At 38.3% G+C, this 27,696-nt stretch overlaps 1 protein-coding gene across 4 annotated transcripts in view; it reads right to left on the minus strand.

Annotated features, from left to right (window-relative positions):
- Nucleotides 1-27,696, minus strand: part of FAM13B (family with sequence similarity 13 member B) — a 68,042-nt gene that overhangs the window by 3,793 nt on the left and 36,553 nt on the right. For 2 of the 4 annotated variants that reach the window (XM_075441429.1, XM_075441428.1), the window contains exons 7-23: nucleotides 26,866-27,023; nucleotides 20,207-20,248; nucleotides 19,013-19,168; nucleotides 16,910-17,045; nucleotides 16,648-16,671; nucleotides 13,042-13,109; nucleotides 12,241-12,295; nucleotides 11,703-11,850; nucleotides 9,051-9,116; nucleotides 7,761-7,971; nucleotides 5,798-5,927; nucleotides 5,253-5,334; nucleotides 4,745-4,974; nucleotides 4,299-4,382; nucleotides 3,020-3,115; nucleotides 570-653; nucleotides 302-474 (exon numbers count right to left, since the gene is read on the minus strand). In XM_075441429.1, coding sequence (XP_075297544.1) covers nucleotides 302-474; nucleotides 570-653; nucleotides 3,020-3,115; nucleotides 4,299-4,382; nucleotides 4,745-4,974; nucleotides 5,253-5,334; nucleotides 5,798-5,927; nucleotides 7,761-7,971; nucleotides 9,051-9,116; nucleotides 11,703-11,850; nucleotides 12,241-12,295; nucleotides 13,042-13,109; nucleotides 16,648-16,671; nucleotides 16,910-17,045; nucleotides 19,013-19,168; nucleotides 20,207-20,248; nucleotides 26,866-27,023 — 1,943 coding nt within the window. The remainder of the gene's footprint in view (nucleotides 1-301; nucleotides 475-569; nucleotides 654-3,019; nucleotides 3,116-4,298; nucleotides 4,383-4,744; nucleotides 4,975-5,252; nucleotides 5,335-5,797; nucleotides 5,928-7,760; nucleotides 7,972-9,050; nucleotides 9,117-11,702; nucleotides 11,851-12,240; nucleotides 12,296-13,041; nucleotides 13,110-16,647; nucleotides 16,672-16,909; nucleotides 17,046-19,012; nucleotides 19,169-20,206; nucleotides 20,249-26,865; nucleotides 27,024-27,696) is intronic. The other 2 variants (XM_075441431.1, XM_075441430.1) reach the window with 2 other exon arrangements.

Below are 27,696 nucleotides of genomic sequence, written 5' to 3' on the forward strand. Positions count from 1 at the left end.
ACACTGTCTGATGGTGAAATATTGAGAACAAACTAGTAGTTAATAAAAGGGTATAAATTCTCTGCTGTCTACACAGCTCAAGTGAGGCTGAAGAAGGTTTAGAACATACTGAACAATTCACAGAATACAAAAAGATCTTCAACATGCCAGAGGAAAGAACACTCATTCAAGCCAGACGCTTCCTGAGAAGGGCTGAACAGGCCACTCCCTTCCACCCAACACTGGATGTTTGGTATCACAACTGTAAGCCCAATAATTGCCATTTCTAGAATAGAAATAGTCAATTCTCATTTTTACATACATAGATGCAGCGCGGGTGCTCGACAGCCTAAGGTCCCGGGTCAGCTTCTCTTGACCATCTTCAACATCAGACTCGGAGTTTTCAACTGGGCTTAAAACAGACTGTGTTTGGGCAGCAGTTTTTAAGATATCATTCAGGTCTGCAGACAAAGCATCACTTTCCTCCTCTTCTTCCTGAAGTCAAAGCAGAAATTCAACACAAATATGAAATATTTCAGTTCCCTATGACAAGTGCCGGGAAGCATTTTTTTAGTAGGCACTGTACACACCTTGATCTCTTCAAAAAAATGGGCAGTTTCACCTTCAATAATGGGCTGTAACATCTGCCCCCGCCTCTTGGTTGATGGTGACCCCTGCAAAAAATTTAAGTATGTTTCATTATTGTGCAATTAGACATTAAATGCTGCGTGTGGTCAGAATTTTGTTCAAGTCACCTAATACCTAAAGGTATTTCTTCTTTCAGAAGAACAAAAGACTGCAAACATACTTACAGAGCACAGACAGAACAACCATATAACCCAAAAAGCTCAGATGACCAAAGTATCCTTGACACAGAAGTAAAAACATCTGGAACTTTTAATATTCTCCTTCCAACTTTAAATAAAAAGCACTCTCTCTCTCTCTCTCCATGTTAGAAAACCATCTATGTTAGAAAACTCTCTCTCCATGATAGAAAAATCATGAAGTGCAAAGATATCTCTGAATTTCATATTTACTCTTGTTCCTCCCAAACCAAACCACAAGGAGATTATAAAAATAAAGTGACAAGAAGCCAAAGACGCTTTTTATCTTCTGCCAGGCAGACACTGGGAATAATACCACCAGTTTCTTTTTCTAGCCCACTCTGCAGCCCAGCAATCGGAAGTGCTGTGTAAGAGTTATCTATGACCACCTCTGAGTCCAAGCCCTCTGAACGTCAGGCTAAGAGAGGTGCCGCTGTGCTCTGCCTGCATCACTGCTACTGCCTGCTGCACACAGGCAATCACGCCCTGCTCAACCATTATCCCTGGACAGCATCAGCAATTGCCACGGATAGACTCTCGGAACAGGAGGAAGGTGGAACACGGAAGCCAGACAGACAACGACCTTTCAAAAAGCTTCAGTTCATGAAAGGTAAATAGCTTCCTGCTGCTTTGGACTTTTCCATACAGGCTTCAGTGTATGTGGTCAGTATATCACAGTATCATAAGAGACATCTCATGGAAGCAAGTGTGATATAAACCAAAAAGCAATGCTTGGAACACCTGGCACTGAATATAGCCTACCTAGAACCTATCACTGAACAATTCTTGGTAATCAGAGAGCTCCATATATCTCTTAGAGGTTTCAAAAGCAGAGGCCTGTGAAAAGTATTTTGCAGATGCTGCCTACAGCACAGATGAGGAATTATGTTACCAGGATCTCTCCTGAATTTAAAATCCTTTTGGTTGGCTATCACCCATCCTGTTACTTCACAGCCAAAAATAAAAACTAAAAAAAAAAAAAAAGAACGACTATGATATAGTCATAATGCCACTGATAATCTAAAATGCATCTCAGCTGAGAGTCACATTTCTGAGGTGAGAGGTGGGATAAACCTCAACCAGACAAGGACACCAATAACCTATGACTCACCAGTCGTAGAGAAATGCTTACGTGTTTAAGAGCAACCTGTGTTTATCGAGTTCAAAAAGGGATACTGATATAAAAGCCCTTAAACTGAAATATGACTGCAATGTAAATCACATTTTTCTATAAAAGCAGCTACCCAAAAATGTATGTGCAAGAAAGGAACGATCTTGAACTGGTCCCGTTATCTCAACGTACTTCACCTTAAAGGCGATAGCTAAGGACAGTCAGAGTCATCATAAACAGCTGATTAATTCCTGCTGAGTAAGCCACTGCCCAGCTATGTAAATCTGGTAGAGAACTGCCTGTACGTAAAGAGATTATCTCACACCAGCTATTTAGTCCCTTCCTTCCAAAAGGGTCAAATGGCTAATATCAAAACTGTTTTGTTGCAAGTCTGGGTCAGCATGCAGGACTTTTATTACAGCTCACGAAGAACAGAGACAGCCAGCTGGCTGTCATTCCCCAACTGTTTTACAGGTACTATAAACAAGGTCACATCAATCTCCTTGCACAGGATGAAAACTTTCCTTCCTCAACTCTTACAAGACCACAGAGAGAGGAAAGAAAAGAATGGAAAGCACTGCAAGTTAGAAGGAAATGAAGTGAAAACATAGTGGAAAAGTGCAGATGTTGTACAGATGCTGCAGATGTTGACAACATGTCTCGCACTGGGGAAGCATGAAAGAATGACATGGTTCTTACGGCCATCCTATCACTCTCGCCTCCAGTGACAGCAACCCACAGTGCAGAAGGCAGGCAAGCTTCACTGCAACTGCTGTTACTATTCTTGGGAGGACTAGAAGTACAGTCTGTACTGCAGATCCATACCGAGCACGGTGGCTTGGGAACGTCTCCGCCATGGCAAGTCAGAGGAGCTGATTGACTTCCACCAAGAACCATTTACTTCCTGAGAGCCATCAAGGTCACAGACAGCTTTGAACTGCTCTGCTCTTAGCAGTAAATCAAATGCCTGAAGTACAGTGACAACAACATCTTGTATCTTCTACAAGAAAGATGTGTTTTTACGGAACAGTATTACTAGCTCTTCTAAAGGCAGCCTAGCAGTTCAAAAGTGGAAAAAAATAGAAATAGCATTTGGTTTACTCACAAGAATAGGAGTAATGCTTGCTCTAGTTAACATTTGTTTTACAAGTCTGTATCTGTCATAAAGTGGCTTCACAATATGTCTTTCTTCTCTAGTAACCTAAAGGCAGAGAAACCACAGAATTAATTATACCAGTCACTTCATAATACAAACACAAAGCGGTATGCTTCTCATGCCAGGCCAGGTACATTCCAATCAGGAACACAAAACTAGTTTAAATTGTGTGTATGAAATGGGATTTATGCAGATAAAGCGGAATAAGTGGGTGCTTTTTCTTCCTCTCTTTTCTCACTTTAAGTCCTTACATTTTCCAGGAAGAAGTTATAAATATTTCCTAGATGTTACAGGAGCTTCAGTAGAAACAAACCCTCTATCTTTAAAGACCCATGGAAAAGAGGAAAAAAGGGACCAAGAACTGGGGGAGAAGACTGTGTGCCCAGCATTGATGATGATTCTACAGAAATGAGAGGGAAAAAAGAAAAAGATGAAACTGTAGAGAGATTTTATCTGATACCTGATTTACTCTCAATTCTTGGCCACCGTGTGCACTAACATAATGAATCTTACAGGTTATTCTGAACAGTTACTGGCATTTTCTCGCTAAGGGGATTGTAGAACCGTGCCGGTATCTCCAAGACCATTATTCTTCCTTGGCTTTTACAATGAAAGGCTTGGTCAGATTTATACAGCAGTGCTGATTACAAAACTAGCATGCCAAGCCCAGCAGGCTGATGCAATAGTAACTGGAAGGATCTTGTGATTGGACTAGTGATGCTGATCACTGTCCACGATAAAAACCCAGAACTTTAGGCACTAATTGCTAGCCACTTACTCTAACTTCCATATCTCCAATTATTTAAGATACATGCTACAGACTGAAGGGAGGGAAAAAAAAGAAAAAAAAAGGCAAAAAGCATCTTTATTTCCATTATTGTGAAACCCAGAACAACATTTCAGGCCTTTTCAATAGCATCGTTTATTTTTAAGATTTCTCTTTGCTTCATGGACACTTGAGGCACCAAACAATACCAATCACTTTGCAAACTCCAATAACCTACTGATCTGTGGAAAAAAGGTCTATTAATGCATAATTTTTTAAAAAAGTCAACGCAATAGCTTCCTCTGATGGCAACATGGAAACCAACAGATAACTTTGTAGTTTGGAGAAGAAAAAAAAACAACGCCTAGACACCAGCACTGAACTCTGGAATTACTACTGCACAAGAGTTCCTGTCGTCTATGCAAACACTAATATAGTTTGATGAAGTAAACCAAGTATTACCGGCCGTCCATGTTGACTTTCATAATACAGGAGGCTTTTCTGGAGAGATGTTTTCTCTTCTACCAAATGGTCCTTAGTCATTTTCTGTCAGAAGAGTAAGTCACATCTCATCAAACACGAGTCGCTTCAACAGTTTTTCTACATTATCAGCTATACAGACACCTTAGTCAACTTGGCTTAGTTAATACCATACCTCCCACCTTCATCCATTTAAAGCTGTCCAATATTGTCAGCACGCACTTGTAAATATTTTAATAAAGAGTGAGCAAGGAAAACTTGGTTCATCTTAATCATTTCCCCACACAGCCTGAAATATGAGAGTTTGGTAATGGGCTGCTAGACAGAGGCATCACTTTGTTGATAAAGTGGTATCTGAAGTGTCTGATAGGTCTCTATTTACATCTGTTATTCTCTTAGAAACAGCCTATTCATAACCTCATGCTTACTTTTATATCTTCTGGCAAACATCTCTCAACTCGTTTTTCCTTTAATCTTTTCAAAATGAGTTCAAGTGTAGCTTCCTTAGTGGGCTTCTTCTCTTTCTGCACAACCCGCATCTCATCTCCATTTTCTTCATCGTCTTGGTCAAGAGAGGAACCAAAGCTTTTTGGAAGAGTGTTACTTCGTGGACGTGCTTGAGGTATGAATTCTCCATCAGAGCTCTTCTGCTTTGCATCTGAAAGGGGAAGAATTGCTCAATCCAAAGGTTTAAAAGAAATAACTCTCTCAGTTCATTTAACTGCAAATAAAGAACATAACAGTTTGCACAGGCAAAGTTTCCCTTCTAACAAACTAAAAACCAAGCCACAAGAATAATTCCATTTTTTAACAGTTCAGAATCTAGAAGTGAAACATTTTTATTGTCCTGTGGACAATTTTACTGAATGACTTAGCCATTTCAGTCACATAGATAATCTGTGTTTGTAGAAACCCAGAAACTGTAGCATCCCTTACCTTTTATTTGCTTTCTCAATTTGGTAAGTTCAGTCATCCATTTTAAAACTTTTGGATTGGCTGCAATATCACTATAGGAGGGCTGAAAAGCAATACAAACAAACCACATTTTATGGAAACAAACACACTAGATCTTGTTTATAAATGCTTCTTTCAAAATCTGGTTATATTTATGACAGCCATTCTGACTGGTAACATGGGTGCCACTCAGCGCCAGATCAGATCTCAGTGCCAACATTTGTGAAAATCAACTTGAAACGAGACATCAGAAGCTGAACCAGAGCGCGGCAAGATGCTTCTGTCTCTCCACATATCTGATCTGATATCCCCTCAGTCTCACCACACACGTTGGCCCTTCCTTGGGCTCAGGCATGATGGCACATTTTCTAGTATTGCTGCTGCACCATTCACTTTTGCAGACAGCAGTGTGTAACAAAGTTGTTTTCCCTTGTGAAACCACAGTTATTCAGTGATGAACTACAAGCAGTAACCTAGCTCTACCATGCACTCCTTTATCCTGAGTAAAAGCAGAAGTAGCAGTTTACCTTACTGTTCTTCTCTTTTTCAAACTGTTCCTCAAATTGCTTTATTTTTTTCTGTAACTTCTTGACAAGCTGATAAGGTGTCTTGTCTTCCCTTTTGTCATCTTTTGAGCTAAAGGATGCTCTTCGTGTTCTGTATTAAAAACATTTTTTAAATGTCATTTAAATAATTAAACAAGTGCAAACAACTTCTCTATTTGAGTAACAAATGACTAATTTCATCTTTTTTCTCCACTTCATAATCCATTCTTTTCAGGATTTCAGTCAGAGCTATTTACTTACTGAATCAAAATGCTTTGATCTGCTGCCTTCAAAACGTCATTTTTTGTGTGTGTTACTTTTTCCTCTCTAATTTCAGTAACATCCCTACCAGAAAAACAGCCTTTGAAATTCAAGTGTAATAAACAAAAGTACCATTAATTACATTGTCATTAAAACAGTTCAGATCTTTCTGGTGTCTAGGCTACTTACCCAAGCTACCAGATACTCTGTATTTCTTGAAGTATAGGGCACAGAATAAAGCCTAGGCTAGAAGTAACCAATGAACAATCCTTGGTAATTAGACAGCTCCGCGTAACTGTCTTCGGCAAGTTATTAGATACTTCTCTAAAAAATACCTACATCTCTTGGCTTTACCAGTATATTTCCAGAGAGTGTGATTCTGTTTTGAAATCATCTTTTGCACTCGTTCAGTTCCTTGCCATTTGCTGCTTGTGAAAAGCCTTTTTATTTCAAAACTGACCGTGAGAATTTTCTAGTACACTTACTACACAAGGTGCCTAAAAGGTCTCTCAGCACAGCTAGTGACATCTATGTAGTTCAACATATTAGAAACACTAATCTAATAATCTACTAGTGTAGATCCTTATTAGTTTCAGAATGAGGAGAACAGCTATTACAATCAGCACTTCTCTGCAGGTCAGTCTTCTGCATCAGTTTAACAGTGCTTGCCAACTATCTTCTGCAGCTAACTAGAGAAAACTCAGGCAAGTGTCTTTTTGCATCAGTAAGTCTGTGTCAGACAGAGAATTGAAGACTCTGAACTCGGTTTTTCCTGTTCCAGATTTTCTCATTTTTAGGAGGTAATTTCCTCCCTAGAAAGCATGGTAATTCTTCTTAAATTCCCTCTCACAGTAACAGTAGTAGACAGTACAGGTCACAGGTTGTTCACAGTTGCGGAGGGTCACACTCCCCAGCGTCACACAAGTAACTGGCACCTTGTTAGTTACAACTCTGCCTTCATACACTGGGTTAAACGGTCTCGATCCTCTAAATCTCCAGAAGACTTGCATTAAGAACCCCACGTCTTCGCTGTACTCCTTTCCTGCGCCTCTCCCTATAGCAGCTGATACCTTCCTGTATCCCTTCTGAATGAAGACTTTCTATGGCTCAAATGAAGAACCTGTCCAGACCAATACTGCGCAACTCCGCTGCAATGGTTTGTACAACCTGGCTCTCTTTACTGGGAGTGGACAACGTGCTATGCAAAACAAATCCAAAATTATGCAACATGAAAATAGATATTCATGCTGCCAAAAAAAAAAACCACAAACCACCATCAACTTACATAAAATCCTAGACCAGCAGTCCAGTAAAGACTGGTAAACAAAGGATATAAATACCATCGTCAGCCCAGGAAGTGCCATCACAGCAGGCTGTCAGAAGCCCTGACCAAACGCCAGGGAAATCTGTGCAAGCTTGCCCTATTTTTATACTCTTTCCCTCAGCACCTGCCAATGGCCACGTTGAGACATACGATACCATCCCAGATGAATCTCTGGTCTGACTCACTACGGCAGTTCCTGGGCTGGCAGAACAGCCAAATAGCCATACAATGCTACATTTGGCCTTGGTCTTCAATTAATTCATATTGTGAAAACCCAGGAGGTTGTTAAACAGCTGTATTTTCATATTGACAGTAACATCTCCTGCCCTAAGACCCACCAAAGTGCATTAAAATACATACCTAACAAAAGAAAGTGCTTTGGATGAAGAATCTAATGTTTCTGGATCATGTAAGAAACGTTGGCTTTGCCCAAAATCCAGACTACGATGCGACAATATCGGATGACAGTCCTCTTCCAATGGATGATTCGTCATCCTTCCAGCCTGCGGGGAAAGCTGAGCTTCTCCAGATTCACTGTCCTCCTGCCAAGATTTGAAAGCAGGAAACGGATCTAGAAGATAAGAGGGACACGAAATGGTACTTTTCTGTTAACAGAATTATAAACAAGAGTCAAAAGGAAACAAAAATGTGTACCCAATGCTTAGTCATGTATGCTATAAAGGATGTGGTGTCATACACGAAGTGAATAAAACCATTGAAATACATCAGAAAGCTACAAATTCTGTCATATAACAATTAAAAGAAAGAGGTACTGAAATGAAGTATGCACACTAGGATCCCTTTTTCAAAGTGTATCTTGGGAGTATGCATTTCTGAACAGTTCAACAGTGTAAGAGAGCCTTATTTACTTCTAAGAAATCCGAAGTTGGAAGAATGTACTTATTGTCCATTGCAATATTTTGCTGTGGAAATTAATTTTTATATCTTATGCATGTACTTTGAAAGATTGTCCTCTTGTTTTTGAAGAAGGTAAGCCTGACAATACCTCTTTCGGTACAATACCTGTTTGCTTAAGTCTTTTTAAAGGAGTGTTGTTGGGCTTTTAAGTTTAAATTCATCTTGACACCACTGAGAAAAAGAGATTTCTTAATTTGTGGAAGGTGATATCTCTTAGGCAGGGGATTCCAAAACAATCAATTTTTTTAAAATCTCTATAAAAAGTTAGTTGCTAACATCCCTTACAATTCTCAGGTATGGTTTTCTATCTGTCTAACAAAAAGCTGATATGGCCTTCCAAACACTTTAATTTAAAATCCCACCCCCGCCTTTTCCTTTCAGAGAGCTGCCCATATTTTCCAGCTCAAATAGGAAATTTGAAAACTGGGTTCAAAGTGTGCAGAACAACAATAAAACCCACAATCTTTAAAATAAAAATAACCCTTATACCTGCTTTCCACTGTACATTTACTAAGTATTATTGGGATTTTTTGTTTTCTTGTTAAGCTGTGATCTTGCCTGTTTACACAGTACAAGACAGAAGATGGGGACCTTTTAGGAAAAAAGTAAACAAAAAAACTGCAGATCAGAACATTCCCAAGATATAAGGGACAGCAGGTGAAGGGTTAGTTAGAAAGCAAACCATAAACTATCAAAAGGCAGATAACTGAACGTATGGCGAACCATACTTACCCTCCCCTTCTCTCTGCAGATGCATTGTTTTGAAATCAATGAGGGGAAAAGTGATAGGGCATGGCGCTAATAAAATGAAAAAGAATGGCAAAAATACTAAAGTGAACACACAGCACAGTCAGAACAAACCATACATAACATGTAAAGCAGGAAGATACAGTACCAGGGAAACACATCCCATCTTTTGGGCCAGGCCCTGAGCACTCTCAGCTTCCAAGCAATTCCAATGGCAGGTAAGGATGCTCAGTCCTTGGCGAATTTGACCTTTTTACTGAAAAGGTTTACAAAGAACTGACACAGGAATAGTAAAGACTTATTGTAAGAGTCTCATGCATCCTCATTTTAACAAAAGACAAGTTTGAAATATATTTTTGCTCACAGCTCTTATGTAATAGGGATGGTGGTGATTTCCAAAAAGCAGGACAAATGCAGAAAAAACACTCAGAAATACAGATTAACTGATCTACATTTTTGCCTTAAGCCAGCAAGCATTTGATGTTTCTTTTCAAGAACTCTGTTGGTTACAGGCCTTTAAGTTTTCCATAGGCTTTAACAGCCCAAATCTTCTAACAAGATTTGGACTAGTATAGATTTCTTTACAAAGCCAACCTACTTCAACAGAACGCCACGAAGACTTGCAGTGGCTTGGAAGGCCGAGATCCTAATAACCATTCCGAACAGGACTGAAGAATGGCTAAAGTCAAAATACTTTGCAATGAAATAACACCTCCTGCAATACCATGATTTTACTACCAAGAAGGTTGTGATATAAATTCATATACAGATATGATACTTTCTTTTCAAAGTAAGTGACATAAATCTATTTGGGCAAGTAAAATCAAAGCAACTCTTATGAGGAGATTTAAGGAAATAATGAAAATGGAAGCAACAAACCTTCTGAGAATACGTCTTAAACCAGATTAACCCAAATAGAGAATGCAACAAAATGTAATGTGCAAGTAAGCAATTAATGTACATAAACCAGTTAGAACACAAGGAGGATTTTTTTTTTCCTAACTTTATCGAAAGTTATTAATTTGGTCAACAAGAAAGAAAATCTGGACTCAGTGTCTTCGGATGCATGCAAATTGACTTCTATATGATATGACATACTCATACTCTAAATGTATAGTTTGCTAGGGCTCAAGAAGGCCAACCAGCAAATATTTTACAAATATAAGAAAGCCATCATAAATTGCAAACCACACCATTTGTAAAAGGGTTAAACAGGAAGGGTGGAATAATGCAGGCCATTAATTTGGAAAACAGTCAACACCGGTGACCAATTAACAATAAGTTATCACCATTTGAGCTTCAGGACAAAGTTTTATGTGCTGACATGCTACAAGTATATGCTGCACTGCTGAACTACACACATTCCAGGTGCACTTCACTAATTCTAATATTTACAGCACAGCAACCAGAAATTAGGTGCAGTCATTCCCTGTGACCAGTGTCTTACTAACATTTGACCATGGCACCTGGAGGCAACTCAAAGAAAAGCTGTCACTGGAACAGCCTGTTGGAAGTTAGAACCTCGTCGCTGCGTAGTAAATCTGTACTGTACCTACCAAGTCGTATTTGAAAGATTTAAAGATTGGAAACATGTGGACTGTGGTGACAGTATTTTAGCAAACTATATCACTTGCATTTCTTAAGGTGTGACGATTCAGAGTATCAACACTAGGCAGAGGAAACGGGATATATGGAACACAAAAAGATAAGTACTTTGAAAGAAGATACTGACAAGAGTGTTTTGCTCTGGTTCCAAAGGGGTTATGTTCTCACACCAGGAAAACAACAGTCTAAGCAGTTATTACCAGACATTTGAGCAATAAAACTTAAAGTCACACGCTCGGGGCTTGCTAAATCTGGAAGGCCATGAAGATGAAAGGTCACGGCATTAGGAATTCTGCCTGAGAGAAAACTATGATTCAAACATTTTGCTTTTCCTAAAATCCAAACAACAGAGGGCAAGGGGCACAGAAATAATACCCATCTGTAACTTTGACTCTTCTGTGAAAATTCAGAACTATTTCAAGTTGTCCAATGACAGGGAAATCAACATCTGACACTTCTGATGTTTAACACAAAAACACCAACAGATTTTTCAGAATAAATTAAATATACATTGCTGTGTTTAGTAGTTCAGTCATTTTAAGTTAATTCAGCTATTATTAGAACTTCAGTAGCTTACACGAGGGAGAAAATAACTACACGACATAATCAGAGAAAGCGCTTTTAAGGACTTCAATGAGAGACTCAGAGTCCTGGGAACCATAAGTCACTTTAAAAAAAAAAAAACAAAACCACAAACAAACCCAAAACAAACAAACACACACACACCTAAAACCAGCAAACACAAAAAAACCCTCTAGTATGAAACTTAGGCTTTTTTTGCTTTCTTTAGTTGCTCCTTTGACTATTTTTCCTTTACGTTTTTTTTTTAAGGTCCTTAATTAAGTTGCAGATTGTTCTGAAACAAGATGGGACCTATGTCATGACTCGGTCCATCTTACCATGTGTATGGGAACGTATTATTCAGACCAAACTAGAGAGAAAAAGCATAAGTTGTCTGCTGCTTCTACTTTGCTCATTGTTCTATTTATCATTACTAGCTAACTATATTGTGAGCTAAAGGGTGAAAATTACCTTCCCATTTGTCACCATCAGATACATTCTTCAAATCTAGACGTGGTATTTGGACACCCAGAGCTTCCTCAGAAACATTAATGTTGCCATACTCCGACACCTCCGAATCCGTATTTGCATTAAGATCACAAGTCTTGCTGCTTGAATCCTGTATTTAAATAGCATAACAGAACATATTAATTATTATTTAGCAACTGGAAATCAGGCACCCAATCAACGTCAGCACTTGTGGAAATTTGGGGAGGGGGGGGGATTCCTCTTTCTTAACTCAAGAAATTATAAAGAATCTTCCCCTCTACCCTTAATAGTAGTCAATCATTTACATTACAAAACATCCCTTACACGAGATGCACAAGTATAAGCTTGCTCTGCTGCCAGAAGTTTCTGTGAAGAGAGATGAAGAGATCTCTAACAGAGGCATTGCAAATCTTGCAGCAGGCCAACCAACATAAGATGTTAAAAGCTAAATTTATCGTGTTTATTTCATACAGATATTAAGATGCTGTGTATCTGTATATAAATGAAATCATAATCTTACCAGAAACATCTCTGAAGATATTCTGTCACTGCCATCAAGCAATATACTATTTTGCCTAAGAAGACAACACAGACCAGGTTATCATTTCAAACACAAGTTCTTAATGGACAGTAAATACTATACAGTCCCTTTACATTTTATTCTTAAATATCCTAGTCCAGTTTGAGCAGATATGTAATGTATTTCCTTAAAGTGATAATTAAAACTCTGGGGAGCCAAAGTTACATTGCTTCCTCCCCCTTTGTTCTTCACACAGAATTTCAATGTGAAGCATGTAAACAACTGGACTTGAACCAAGCTGGAAATAAAAACAGCTTAGACCTTTATTCTCAAACTGGGAGTAAATATTTTAAAACTCAATTAAACTCAAACTGAAATGTCAATCAGTACTGAACTCAAACTGCAAATGAACTTATAAGTTTTCTGGCTAGTCACTATTACTAGCATTAATTCTTCAATCATTGAGACCAATAAAATGTGCCAAAATATTTTAAAGAAAGTAACTTTTTCCTTCTTCTATTTCCCTTACCCAGAACACAGGGTTGTTCACAAAAAGCCACAATTACATCATATAGGCTTGTACTTATTTCTTCTTTTAAGTGTATAAAGTCCCATGCCTTTGACACCACCGTCATAAAAAGGTAACTCCATCCTATCCTCTCTGTTCTCACCTGTGAAGTCACATGTTCAGTTTCACCTCCCTCACATTATGCTGTGTTGTCACCAGTCACGGTTTGATACACTTGCATTTCAAAAGTGAAGTTACACATTCTGCCACGTCAGTGACTAAAAAATACACACCTTTCACTATTATTTTCTCCATCAACATCTGCATCTTCATCACATGGTTTCAGTAATACATCTGCAGTCTGTTGGCAAAAAGTATGTTTAGAAAGATTTGGGAATCGCATTCTCAGCTGAACACATTTCTGTCACCATCTCTGACCTCACGAACTAGAAGCACAGCTTCTTACGTGGAGGTGGAAATCATACTTTTTAACCATGCAATATTTTACATCTAAAGTAAGGTCGGTCTTCTAGTGCTTTGATCACTAGAAGACAGACAACGACTTTCCATCTTCAAACAAACCATTTCTTATTGGTTCTTTCAAATATTAACACCAATAGTTCTACTGAAAATTGTCAGTCACAGCATAAAGCTTCGGGTGACTAAAATTACGGCAGTACATATATCCTAGTCTCGAAAACAACTGAGTTGGATGTAGACTTGTGCTCAGCATAACTGAAACGAAACCAGTCTGACAGACTTTCTAAAAGGAGCTGCTAATCCCTGTTACTAAATAAAGCAGCAACAGAGCTAGAAGGGATGAATAAATGTTGGCATTTCTATGACACCACCTCCCAAAACAAGTTCAGATGAATACATGTCACCATTTTGTTCACTGAAAGTCGGCGCAGGAAGACTGACTACTTTAAGTATTTACACCAAAGCCCAGTACTTGCTTTCTTCCAAAAGTGTCTCATTTGGAAAAATATAACAAATTTGAAATATAAGATATGTCATTTTAAAATAACAGATTACATTTGTTTTCAGACTTTAAGAAGTTCTCACAAATGATCTTTAAATTGTCTGAACATAAAATAAAGTTACCTGGAGAGTTCAAATATATGTAACAGTCACCAGTTTTACACTGCTGACAGTAATATCCACCCTTATCAGAAAAAACTCCATTATTCTGTTGTCATTATTTCAGTCCTCAAGTCAAATTCCAATTTGGGGAAACAATTTTTAATTACAGTGCATCTGCCATACTCCAGCAGATAATTTCCACCCTGGAGATGAGCTGTGCCAGTCTCACATAGTCACACCTATTGTTGTTGTGGAAACAGCTGCTTCTGTTTCCATTTCAGACCCAAAGGAGAGCCCGCACGCACATCCTTCGTTTCCTACAACCCTACACGCCCCTCTCAAACTCCCTTCATGCCGAAGAATCAGTGTATTTCCCTTGAACGTTTCCCTTCAACATCTCCCTGCAAGACACAACTCTCCAACAACATCTGAAATGGTGCAATAACAAGAAGGTAGAAACTAACGTTGCAGAAAACACAACTTCCCCCCAGAATGCCCCTTGCCACTGACACCAATGGACAAAAATGTCTCAAAAAGCAAAAAAGGCCAAGAGTGACATCAGGTATGACAATAAAAGTGCACGCACTCCCAAGCATCGTGTTCGCCTTTTATGTTCTTAGCAGCGTGAGATACTTTGAATCCAAAGTACACACACTTCGTAAGAAGTGCAATTCACATTTTTCAGCTGTTCTTTGAAACCACTGAAACTGCTTAAAATGCACTGAACAGCCAACAATTTGCAATTTTTATTTCTCCATCTACATTTGTATTTTCTGAGTTTTGATTTCTAAAGCTCAGCATGTATTTTATCGAGGAAGTCAGGAGGAAGTAAAGAGTTAGGAGTTAATATGAGAAACTCACTCTACTGCTTTTGAAGGTTTTCATTGTCAAAAGACTGAAAACCTAAAACAAATACTACAAATAAAGGAAGACTTACAATAGCCAGTCAAAAAAAGACTGACAGCAGAAATAAGCAACTCTACGCTGTACTTCAAACAGAGCTCTTGCAAACATAGTGTTCACTTGAGTTGGATAAACCATCATCTAATTGCAACACCATGTTTCACGAATTTTGCCCGACAGGGTCAGAATCTAGTAATTTTTTTATGACAAGATTTGGCACTAATGCATCAGGAAAGAACCTGCACAATCAATACATTCTATGAAATTTTAATTTAACAGAATGGGATTCTAAACCAATATGCTAGTTTAGCTGGAACAACTGAAAAATTTGGCTTGTTAAGGGATTTAAGAGTCATTTAGGATCCATGAAAGCAAGCAGAAGGCTAGGAGAAGAATACACTACAACAGTGAAAAGCGCTACAGCAACATTTTGTTTAATAAAAACATAGATTCCAGAACAAGACTCACAGTTTCACTATGCTAAGGCATCCATTTCTATCTTTTCAAGTTCACAGAACCATTAGATTCTTCTAGTTAATTTAAGTCTAGTAACAGCAGCTTTGCTTATCTAGTTATCTTTTGGGAAACTCTCAGAAAAGATTTATGGACTCACAGGCAAGAAGCTAAAAACCACTGTAGAAGTAGTTCTCTACACGCGTATAGCAAATCTCTCTACCCACAGAATTCATCATTTAGATTTATGACAACAAAAGTTTTGCCAAATAAATAAGTAACTAGAGATTTGAATTTTTCATTAAAAGTGCTTATTTGACAGCTGCATACGTGCTATTTCATACAGAGTAGCAGAAACTACATTCTCTTGCATATTACTGTTATACTTGATTTCATTTTTGTCAGCACATATTTTACAGCATTCCTTGAACACATAAAGATACCCCAAACGAGAGACCGATGTCTGCTTGCTAATAAAAGTGCTGGTACAGTTCAGGCCATCATTACAAATTCAGGCCATGCATACTACAAACCTTCCCATTTGATTGTACGTGAAGATCTAATAATTTGCAGCTCAAAGCAAAGCTGAGGCATGTTCCTTGGATAGGGCAAACAATTATTGCAACGTTTACAGTTGCTACAATACAGGGCTTCCATTCAAACCGTATTGCTTCTTTCATTGACACAAAGCTGTTCAGTTCAAGCATAATATACAAAAGCAAAGCCAAAACTAAATCTATGACACCTGATTATCCTGTGGTTTGTTGTTCACATTGTCAGTTGCTTTCTGAACTTTAAGAGCAACTTCAAGCATCATTAACATTGTATTTTCTGTGCAAAACAGTCTAAGTATTTTGTTTTTACAAGCATGTTAGCATCACATCCTAATGTGTGCTCATGCAGCACTCAACAGGTTTTTGTGCTTTGGAACGCAAATGGTCAATCCTGATACTATTCAACATGACAATATTAAGTGTTGAACCTCTTCAAGAGGTCACAAGTCTAGTTTTCTTTCATCTTTCTTTTGATGAACACCTCAAGTGTAAGAATTCTAAGTGTACACATCAGCATGGAGGGACACAAGCTATCACCACAGCATAAGTGAAGTATCTAAGCAAAGAGGTCCAAGAGGAGGTAACATGAGCTCTTTCAACCAGAAAGGAGATGAAGATCTGTTGAACAGAACAGGACATCTACGCCTACCACAGAACAAACCGGAAACAGTAAGAAAAGGCTGTAATTAACTAATTACAAAACCACATCTTCCTAGCACAAGCATAGTCAAGAGGCTGCAGAGTCTCAAGGTGACTGCTACTTCTACCCTTTCCTGACACAGCAAAAGGTGTGACCAACTGTGGGCTACGCTACAACCACCGCTCTACATCTTCTGCTCCTCAGGAAGCCTCTCCTAACGCAGACGCTATTCTAACGGTGCTATGCTTGCTGATTCATTGACTTACCTGAGCAGAAGAAAGGGCTGGTACCTGTGAAAGACCAACAGAAAAACATTAGTCAGGGTCCAAACAAGTTGCACCAAAGTACACAAAAATTTCTCTGTGCATGTCTATGGAATGTGCACAGCTGAGAAGGCAATTAACTGCACAGAGCAACAGTACCATGTAAGGCTACACCAGAGCTATCAGGAAAACTCACATCTCTAAAGCACTTCACTAAAGTCACAGCAATTCATGATTTTCATATACGGGAGGCTCTTCCTCTCACCTGAAGGCTTTCTTCTTCCTCAGTTACAGTATCATGTTTCATAGCTTCACTGTCTAAATCAGTGCAAACCAATACTTCAGAGCAGTCTCCTGTGTTCTCACTGCTGCCAGCGTCATTATCTTCAATAACATCACTCCTAAAGATAAGAACAGAAAGACTTTAGCAACCTGTTGTTCCACGTTTAAAAGAAAAAGCACGCTGCATTTTTTTCACAAACAGTATCAAACCTCAGGGTTTTGGTTCGCCTTCTCCCCCCCAAATTATTCTGACCAAAGATACTGGTAGTATCTGTAATTTCAGTCACCTGTAGGCAAATCTAATTATTTATGTACTTTATATATACTTCTGAGGTTTCCTACCACAGTACATGATAGATATATCAAAATGTATTTATTTGATTCTTGTATTAAGGGTCAGGTGAACATCCCCCACCTACTATGCTGAACCAAGAACAGAAGTGCCAACAGCCAGAAGCAACGACAACTGAAGTACCACAACTCAATGAAGTAGCCGTGGCTACACTGCTCTCAATATTGAAGCCAGCTAGTTTATAGCTAGTATCACGATGTGCCCCTCAGTAAGAAGTCCCATTATTTCTAACATTTAATCTTCCTAGAGTTCAACTTAAGGCTTGTAACAGCACAACCAGATTAAAACTAACTTCTGTACTTATGTTCATATATTCCTTACTTGCCACCATCCCTGTTACCAAATGATTCTCTAATTCATCACAAGCCTTTGACTTCCTTGTCTTCCTTCTCCTTGCTTACCTAGAATTCAGAACTTTTAAAAATGCTCCTCCTCTATCGGATATACAGATCCAAACAGGATGGTTTGGAATTTAACACTTTAACTTTCTCTTCTTAATTCCAGCAATTATTTTAAGTTAGTTCTAAGAAATCTGCACTGGATCACTGCAATTTTCAGTTATCCATTTAACTGTGCATTTGCCTTGTGCATAGTCTGCTCGTGGCACTGCTTTAAAGGACCCAGATGACCTCTTTCAAGAATGCTATCATGTATCTTCTCTTACGGTTAATCCACAGTGGAACGATCACCAGAAGCATTTGAAATAGTCACTGTGCCAGAAGAGTATATTGGTTTCCAACCTGCAGCGATGGTATATTTAGCTTCTCCTTCTGTGAAGTCAGCCCGCCTTTAAAGCGCTTCTGCTGTAACCGAAGGAACTGGGCTACAACAGGTCTTCCAGGCAATTACCTGCTTACTTATAAATTACTTCAAACATTACATCTCTAACACTAAAACTCAGTCTTAATTGATCATTACCAGCAATGATTATTACTTTTATGATCAACTGCTAACTTTAGCCTGACCTCTTGTCACAGGTAAGACTTGTAAAAACAGTAAAGACTGAACAATTTAGAAGACAGTATTCGAATCTCTGAATAGTTCATGCATTTCAGGCTGTGAGCAACAAAGGAATTTAGGTACTGAAGTCCTACTTAACCACACATTTTTTGAGTCTGGGTGTTAATCATGACTGTTTATTTTTAATAAAGCACCAAAATGTACCAACTTCTCAACACTGCCATGGAAATTGCTACACCCATAACCTGGCAAGATTTATCATAAAAATAAAAAGCTGATCAAATGATGCTGACACTCTATGCAAATAAACTCACAGTGCTCATTCTATCCATTTTTAGCTGTTTTGTTGACACTGGCAGCCAGAGCAGTAAAATAGCTATGTTGACATGGAAAGACAAGGTGAAGAAACTGAAACAGCACCTAGAACGGCTTTCGTATGGTAAAACTGTGTCATACTTAACATCAGAGAGATAAGAATGTAAGCACTGGGGTAAATTTAAGTTCTTGTGCTGTTGCACAGAATTCAGCAGTGAAGCAGTTATACTTCACAACATTTTTAGCTATAAGATCAACTTAAAAGATTTGCTTCAAGGGCTGTAGACAGCTGGCAACTGATGGAAGTTGATTCAGTTTAGCACATGAGAGAAGCTGAAGTTAATAGCAAAAGCCATAACCCTTGCTTTGGGTTGAGGTGGGGGACTGGGGTAGTTTGTTTTGGAAGCGTTAAGATACATGATCCTATGGAATTCATTACAGATACAAAAAGTGTCTTACTGGTTGTTAGATCCTTCCTCATCCCCACTGGGATTTTGTGCTTTACTGTTACAGCCCAGTCTGTGTTGCTGTATATGTTTAAGATCATTATCTAAGCTGCTCTGCAGGTCGAAAAGGTGCTGTTCCACAGCTGCTCTGATTGTTCTTTCTAAAATGCTAAAAGGGAAAAAGACAGAAAATTCATATTAAGAACTCTCCTTTTGCATTGATCAACTATGCAGAAAGGCAGAGATAACAAACTTCACACACAACAGGAATCTTTGATAACACGTACTTCAAGGCAAAGAGAGACTGACTTTTCCAAAAAGGCAGGGGAAATTATTGCATCTTTTATTTTATTTATCTTTATCTCTTATTTCATAAAATTTACATAAAGTATTATGAAATCTATTTTAAGAGTAATCAACACATTACAATGACTGACTTTTTATTTTAAATAACTATACAGAAAAAACTTAAGAAAGCCTAATATATTAATGTGACAGTAAAATCCTGTGTCTGTAACAGGTCAGAGTCAATCCTGGAGCAGGTACCACTGCTGCACAGTTGGCTGTAACCCCTCTGCAACGGAGCTGTAATCTTAAAAGGCAAGAGCCAACAAACAGCAGAGAAATGAGCAAGCACCTGATGAAGGACACAGGACATACCCAAAGATACATCAAGAAAAGAACAGCATTCTTTAAACACAGACTACTCTGTTGAGTGCTTCTTAGCCAGCTCATCCAAAATAAGTGATTAGGCCTATAAAAACATCCTCTTGTAAGAATCTTACAACTATTTTGCCTAATTTTTTACTCTGGAAATGTGCATTTATTTTTCTTGCATATTTGTATACGCAGTTCCACTGAACTGTACTCAATATTAACGATTAGAAGTGGTGCTAAAAATGCAGGGTGAATGCTATCATAATTTTGAAGTCAAACACCTATGATGTATCTAAGTGTAACACCAAAGTGTTTTGGAATCTAGATTACACCACACTGCGCTCTCGTGCCTCTGCAGTCAACAACTGGCATACATTAGGTTTTTCCTGCATTAGCGTTAAATGCTGTAAGTGAAATACTTCACACTAGAGTATCTTGATTCATAACTGTAATTATCAAACCTACTGCATTGCTTTTACTTGAAAGATGACATATTTTCTATGCATATTCTAGTAACAGCACAATTCAATCATATTTTCATTATACTTACTCTGCAGAGGCTGGCAAGATACTTATGGGAGAGATATGAGCACTGCAATGAAGAAGAAATAAGTTAATGTAATGCAAAAACTTATCACACTAAAAAGTCTTGAAGTCAACAGAAAGCAACTTAGAAATATTTAAGGACTGCATGTAATGCGACTAATAAAAGTAGAATAAATATGTAAAGAAAACACTGCTTTGCAGCCCCTGTATTATTTAGATGAAGAAATCTTAAAGAATGCCATCGTAAGACAGAAAGTTGTAGAAGTAGCAATGCAGATTTCTCTCTCAAGAGCCAATACTCAGTATATTACACAGCTATAAGCTCTCAGATGCACGGTCTTTCCCATGGGAAATACTAATCACTTTCTGCAAAGATTTCCTGACACTTTGCTTAAGAATGCAGATTTTAACCTTGCTGCCTAAAGCAAATTCCTCCATAGATGCAATTCACAGAGGTTCCTCCCTGCCCATCAGACTGTTGCACAACTCTATTCTGCAAGGTCCGACAGACCTGCAGCGCTCTCCAAAGACAGCTGCAGTTCAGGTGCAAGGCAGACACCTTCCAGAGGTCTGGAGACACCAGCCAGCCATCTGTAAAGCATTCGGAAATCTCCCAGCGCAAGCCACTTCAGCCTAGAAAGTTAAACTGCTGGGGGGGTGGAAGGGTGGAAATCAGTGTTAACTAACACAGGTAAGTTAATTCCTGTGTACGTGGTCCCTCTACAAATTTCCGTTACTGTGATCAAAATTCTGTCATTATACACAGAATACTTAAATTTTAGACAAAGTGACAGTAAATATGATAAGAATGAAATAAAAGAAGAAAACTCTACTGTAAGTGGCAAGGAGTTGCAACTTACATATATTATTCAGAAAAAAAAAGTACTAACTCGATTTCAACTAGACGGTGGGGAAGAAGGTAAACAAATGCTTTTTCTTCCTTTTTTAAGTAACTAAGCTCAACAAGCTGAAAAACAATATTTTCGTCTACTCTTTACCATGCAACAACACCGCTGGCAGCCAAAGTTGATCTTCAATATTATTTTCATGAATGCATAAAGTAAACTCTGAAATATGAGGGAGCTTGCCACTCCAGTGAAGAACAGGTACTACCTCTGCGAGATAGTTTTGACTGGTATTAGCCTTGCTTTCATTAAAAAACCTAGACAGTCTCTCTGCTTACCCAAGAACAGTTTTAATAGAGCAAGGAATATCTTGGTTAGACCATACCAAATTTATTAGTAGTTCCACCACCAGAGAGGTAAGATAATCAGACCACCTCAAGCCGTCTTTCTATTTTTTCTTCCTCTAAGTAGATGAAACACAAGCAATAAAGGACTGTCAATTAAACACTAGCTGATAAGGAAAGTGGTTAAAGTATTTCTTTAAAAATAATTATGCCCTTTTGCCTTAGACAACTTGTACTGGGCCAACAGCAAAGTGCACTGTATTTATCCACCACCACATAACAGCTGAACAAAACAGGTGCTCACGGGAGTTTTTAATTTATTTTCTTTCCTCTTTTTTTTTTAATGGAAATTTGATTTTGAATTAAGCTCATTTGTGTGTCTGTTTGCATAGGTGAAAAAACGAAGCAGGTCCATTTCAAATGCTTTGACAGAACAGGCAGCTCTGAACTACTATTTCGAAATAGAAATTGCCACATAGCTTTGGAAAATGAGAACACCTCATGTAGAAGCCAGATCTTGCAGCCACTAATTTCAAAGCTGCTGGATCAAACAACCAACTGTGAACACACCGGCATTCAGGTTTTTTTCTTTCAAACAAAGAAATGGTAAGAAAAAGTTCACAACTTAAGCTATTTACACTTCATTGATGTCTCTGTGCGCAGAAGTTCAGTATAGCCCTACTGCTTGTACAAAGTAAGCTCTCTGACAAACACACTTTGTTTTGACAATACTTGAAATAAAATGCAGACATGAAGCTGTGACTAAGTTCAACAAGAGGAGGAGTATGAGCACGGATCTCAAGTGAAATACACAGTAAGATTTCAAAACACAAAAAATGTAGCTTTAGGTATCCTATCTCAGTATTTTCAGTAAGCTCTACAAAAGCTGCATTATAAAAGGTATGCTTACTTTCTAAAAGTACTGATACATAATTGCACATATTGAAATCAACTTACTACTAAAACACAGTCACTCCTAGGACTAATTGGGGGGGGGGGGGGAAAGGCAATCGGAGCACAGAACACTGCAACACTCTAGTTGTAAAAGAGAAAAAAAAATAGTCAAGGGCACAAGTACAAATACTATTTATAGGAAATGGCAATGACCTGGAATCCTTTTATTCTACCACTTGAGACAATAAGGAACTGTGTCACAAAGGGGGAGAATCAAACTCATCTCCAAAGAATCCAGAAGATTTCAGACACGGTTCAGAAGAAAATTTTCCATCTTGCTGTGTAACCTTCAGCCCCCAGCATCAGATCGTTCACCAGCGCTTTTATTAAACACCTTCAAATGCATTAGAAGTACTCAGCAAGAGATGTGCATAAATCAGCAGTACTGTAAAGCCTGAAGAATCCTCTTACTACGTAAAGAATATCTTACGTCTTCAACTAATCACTTTAGCAATTAAGCGCTTTTTGAAAGAAATGTGTCAATCGCTCTAAGCTGAAAATACATCACAACTTCCGAACGGATGCACCACAGTTGAAGGATACTTTTTAAAAGCTGTAATTTATACTGCTACTGAGAGCCTTAACGCAGCATGACACAGCAAGACACAGCAAGGTAAACATCTTTGTTTCATACTGCTAACCCACTCCCGAGAATCCCCTTTGCACTGTCTCCCTACCCATAAAAAGTCCCAGTAAAAACACAGCTTGAGATAGAAAAATACATTGACTAGAGGTAAAACATTTCAAAGTTTTTCTTGGTAATTTACTGACTGCACACAGATTCTTACTTCTCATTAAAAAAAATCAGTTCTAATATTATTTCATTTCACGCTATCTCCAACATCCATTTAATCTCACACGCTTTTAAAGTTAAAAAAAGTCTTGTTCACAATCACATCAAAGCAACATTTTCACATATTTACCTGTGCAGCAGAACTTTACAGGCCATTCTGATTATTTTTGCTATCCCAAATGAGCACTTCATGTAAAAATGCTTCATTTGAAAACCAGCAAAGCGTGATGTTGGCTGCTGGCTGTGCATACTGCTTGCTGGGATTCACCGGCGCTTCTGGAGTGCTGCACTAAAGCCTGCAGTCTAAATAGAAATAGACTGCAACATGAGGTCACTCCTGACAATAAGCTGCCCAATCAACACTTGAAAGCTTTCCTAACATGTTGCTCACAGATTTGCTAGGATGGAAGTAGGGACAAGTCTTTTGAATGTTAAAGAGTGTGCCAAACTAAAACAATAATATATTTTCTAGTAATTCAGGCAGTTGTTGTATTTGGTTAGCCTTACTATCTCTGCATTTCGTCTCACTTTGTTGCTGTTAATATTATTGCCTCTCTCTCACTGATCAGAGGTAATCAAAACAAAAAGGGGTAACCAAAATACCACACAAGCAGTGAGGAGCTCGCCCTTGTCACCGCATTTAATATAGACAAAGCAAACTCTTTACAGATTACCACTTGTCATATCTCCTATTTTTACACATATAATTTTGAAACGCCCAAATAAGTATTAAGAATTTTTATGTTAGGCTTTTGACTGACAATATTTGAGATGAACTGCAGAAGGAAAGCAAATAATGCTTGCAAAGCACACTGATGAAAAATTTGGAATAATGACAGAGAAAAATTCAAAACTGATTATCTCAACAGTACATCTTCAAAGACAGCTGCAACGCTGAGACCGTAATGCTTTTCTCTGGAAGTCAGGAAGGACAGCAAAATCAAAAGAGCCCTGGTGAGAAGGCTGCTGATAGCAGAGAAGACGATGTTTCCTTTCTGTACACAACGTCAACTCGTGTGCGACAAATGCTCCCTGACTGGGTAACGGGCTTAAAGATCTCTCAACAGGGTGATTTTAAATACCATTTTCAAGTCGTCACAAAATCAAACTGCATTACTGATTATGCACGTTCTCACCAAATCTCTCTCTCAGTCCAAGTCAAATTAACACCATGCAGTGCACGAAGGTCATGTGTTTCAGAAAGTACAAACAGAATGAGTAAAGAAAAAAGGTAGTGAGCAACATTATGAGCAAGCTATAGTTCAAGTAACTAGAAGGAAGGTCATATATCCCATCGTATGAATCAAGATAACCTATCTTTAACATGTGACACATGCAACCTCAGTGCTCCTTTCCTCCTCTCCACAGTGACCAAAAATATACAGCTATTCTGTTCGCAAGATTCTGACAACAGCAACGAGGCAACAAAACTACAGGTTAAGGAACTGCAAGAATTGTGTTTAAGATCTACTTCTCCTCCTCTTTGCTTTACAAGCTGCTGCAGGCCCTATGTCAAGGCAAACATCCCAATAAACTTTCATTAACATTTGCAATTATAATTTTTTTTTTTTTTACATCAAGAAACTAAAACAAAAAAATGGCCATTAAACATGTACTATGAAAGCCTTTAAGTTTGGAAAAATGTTTACAGTCTTTATAGTGGTTAAAAGTCTAATAACACATACTTTCTCACTCTCTGTAATTTATTTTTTAAAATGCTTCCTGCAGTTGTTCTAGTTTTACAGTCAAAATTCTTTCTTCTTCTACAACACTCCTCCTTCTCCTTCCCCACAAATTATGTAAAATGCCAACCATAATTAATGTCTATTAATTTTTAATTAACCCTAAACATTGAATAAAAATTATTTTCTCTGCAGGCTATCAAATTTAAACTCTCATACATGTTGAGTTTGTCACTACTGCTGAGCTTACATATTTCACAAGCAACTAACTGAATAGTTACATTGTGTTAAAACTTTAATTGGAAGAAGAAGCACTTTTGTAGAAATTCCACTTGCAGCATTTTTTAAGTCAAACTAAAATTAACCAACTATATTGCTGAGAAGGATAATTAACAATTAAAACATAATTTAAATTACAAAACAGAATTATGTTTCTCTCATTATTTTATATTTTAGAAATTCCTGCAATGAAGTAGAAGGAAGCGTGCAGCCAAGCAGCTGAAAAGATTTCAACCTGAAATCCACATTCTTAAGACTAGGCAGTCCTCGGCACTAAACTTACCCTGCATTTCCCCTGCATTTCTTCTGCTTTTAGTCACACTCCCTACAAGTTCTTACATGCAATACCCATACCTAGCACATGCTGCAAAGCAGCCTCAAAAATGAAAACCTGTGTAGTACAAGCAAGCAAAACATAAACCTGTGTATTACTTCCAAGTGCAAATAAGCTCTCAAACACAAGCAATCTCCTTCATGAGGACTGGTCTCAATTAAAAGCTGACTCCCACTCCAGTACTCCCGCCTGGATCACGCTTGACAACTCCCAAACTTGCTCACAGCTCTGCCAGCAGAGCCCAGGCAAACAGATCCCTCGACACAGTCTGGCTCTTGAGCGGGGAACACAGCTCCCTCCAGCTTCAGCAGCTGTCAGACCTGTTTGGACAACGCGAGACCTTGGCGCTCCATGCTTTCTTCTGATAACTTTTTTCTAAAACGCAGTTAATAAATCAAACCTCAACTTGAGCATAGGTGCCAGTCATGTCACTCCTACATTGATGTAATAAAGAAGCATCAGCCTCTGAGATAATTTAAACTCTACCAACTGAGCTTGACGGAAGAAGGATCTTCAGATGTTTACAAATATATTAGTAAGTCAACTTGCACAAAACAGGGTATCCAGAGCCTTCATTTTAATTCAAATTAAGGAGACTTTCTGGACCCTCAAATCAAGTTTTTTTTTGCAAGCACCCCATTCTACGAAGTCTCACATATAACCTTACAAAGTGCCATCTTCAAAGTGCTCAAAATTTCTTCCACATTGCTCCTACTAAAAGCCTTTCTGGAACATCTAAATTCCAACCTAACAATCAGTAACTGTCAGTATTATCCCACTTGTTCTCCACGGTCCTTTAGGTGATACACAGTTCCTCTTCATCCCTGGTGTTTTCTCTAATATATTTTCAGGAAGTAATCACATACACAGAGTCTTTGTTACAATTATTTATGAAGTATATTGCACTCTAATGAAATAAGAATTACTTCCCTCATTTAACACCTGACCAAACTGGGCATAAAAAGAACTTGGAGAAACAAATCATCACAGGTTTAGAAATTAATAAGGGTCATGTAAGGACACATCTCTGTCTGCTACCACGTGCCAAGAAATAGTCCTAGGACTTCCCACTGAAAGAGTGGTGGAAAGATGGCACAGAATGGGTTTGCATCTACCAATATTCAGATTCCTTTTATACCTCTGCCACAAAATTTGCTGTTTAAATATCACTTTGCAATTTCACTAAAATATGCCCTCTTCCCCTTTCTCTGGATAAATCACCATAGTTAGTCCAGAGTTCTACAGATATTTCTCTTCTGAATTTGGGAACAGTTATTTTATCCCATATTTACTACTACAAGAATCAGACCTACTTCAAAAGCTTCGGTTTGTAGCCACCACCACTCACCTCAAAGCCTGACAGCTTCTCTCTCTCAGAATATAGACCATACTCCAAACTTTAAATCCAAACTCCAAGGGAGAAACAAGTTACCTTGTTGATGCTGTAACGCTCCTAGAATCGGAAAGACTCCCTGTCATATCTAGATGCACCACAGCTGGCCTTTCAACAGGTTTCTCTGTGCCATCTTCTGGAATTTCTTCAGACTGCTCAAGCTTTACATCTTCCTCCTCTTCCAAGAGATCATTTATCTAAAAAATAGATTTATTTGCAGTTAATGGCTTGAAAAGTTCTTTTCAGAGTTCCAAGGAATTAAAAGAGCATGAGAGGTATAAAAAGAACATACTTAGAATTGTTCAATTTTAGAAGAACAGGCACATTATACTTGCTTTTATGTAAAACCACACATTCCACATCATAAAAAAGAAAACATAACCCTTTTGAAATATTGAACAAAAACTGAGAAGAGAAGCACCTCTGATGCAGTAAACACACAAAAGCAGGATCAACAAACAACAAAATCCCAGCCACATTGAAGTCACAAGGCACAAAACCTTTCTTCCTCTACATATAAAACAGGGATGGATAATTCTTCTCTATTCCTTAAGTAGCCTTACTCATATGTGGGAAGTGGCTTCAAACCCTTCTATGGAAGGCAATGTAGAAGTCTAAGAATCCAAACTTTAACATACTGAATGAATACTTCTAACTGCGTATGTAAGAGTACTGAAAAGGTTCTGTGAAGCCCCTTGTCTATTTCTGTTTCTTTGTTTCCAAACATAGAAGATGTTTTTACTGAAGCAGTAAAATATAGCCAATTGAAAAACAATATAGCCAACTGACAATTCAGTGCAGCCACTTTCGTTTTCTTTCAGAAGCAACCATGTCTCAAGCACAGGCAGGTGTCCTGGGTTTGGCCAGGAC

This window comes from Opisthocomus hoazin, chromosome 22 (assembly GCF_030867145.1).
Source record: "Opisthocomus hoazin isolate bOpiHoa1 chromosome 22, bOpiHoa1.hap1, whole genome shotgun sequence".
Classification (NCBI taxonomy): Eukaryota; Metazoa; Chordata; class Aves; order Opisthocomiformes; family Opisthocomidae; genus Opisthocomus; species Opisthocomus hoazin.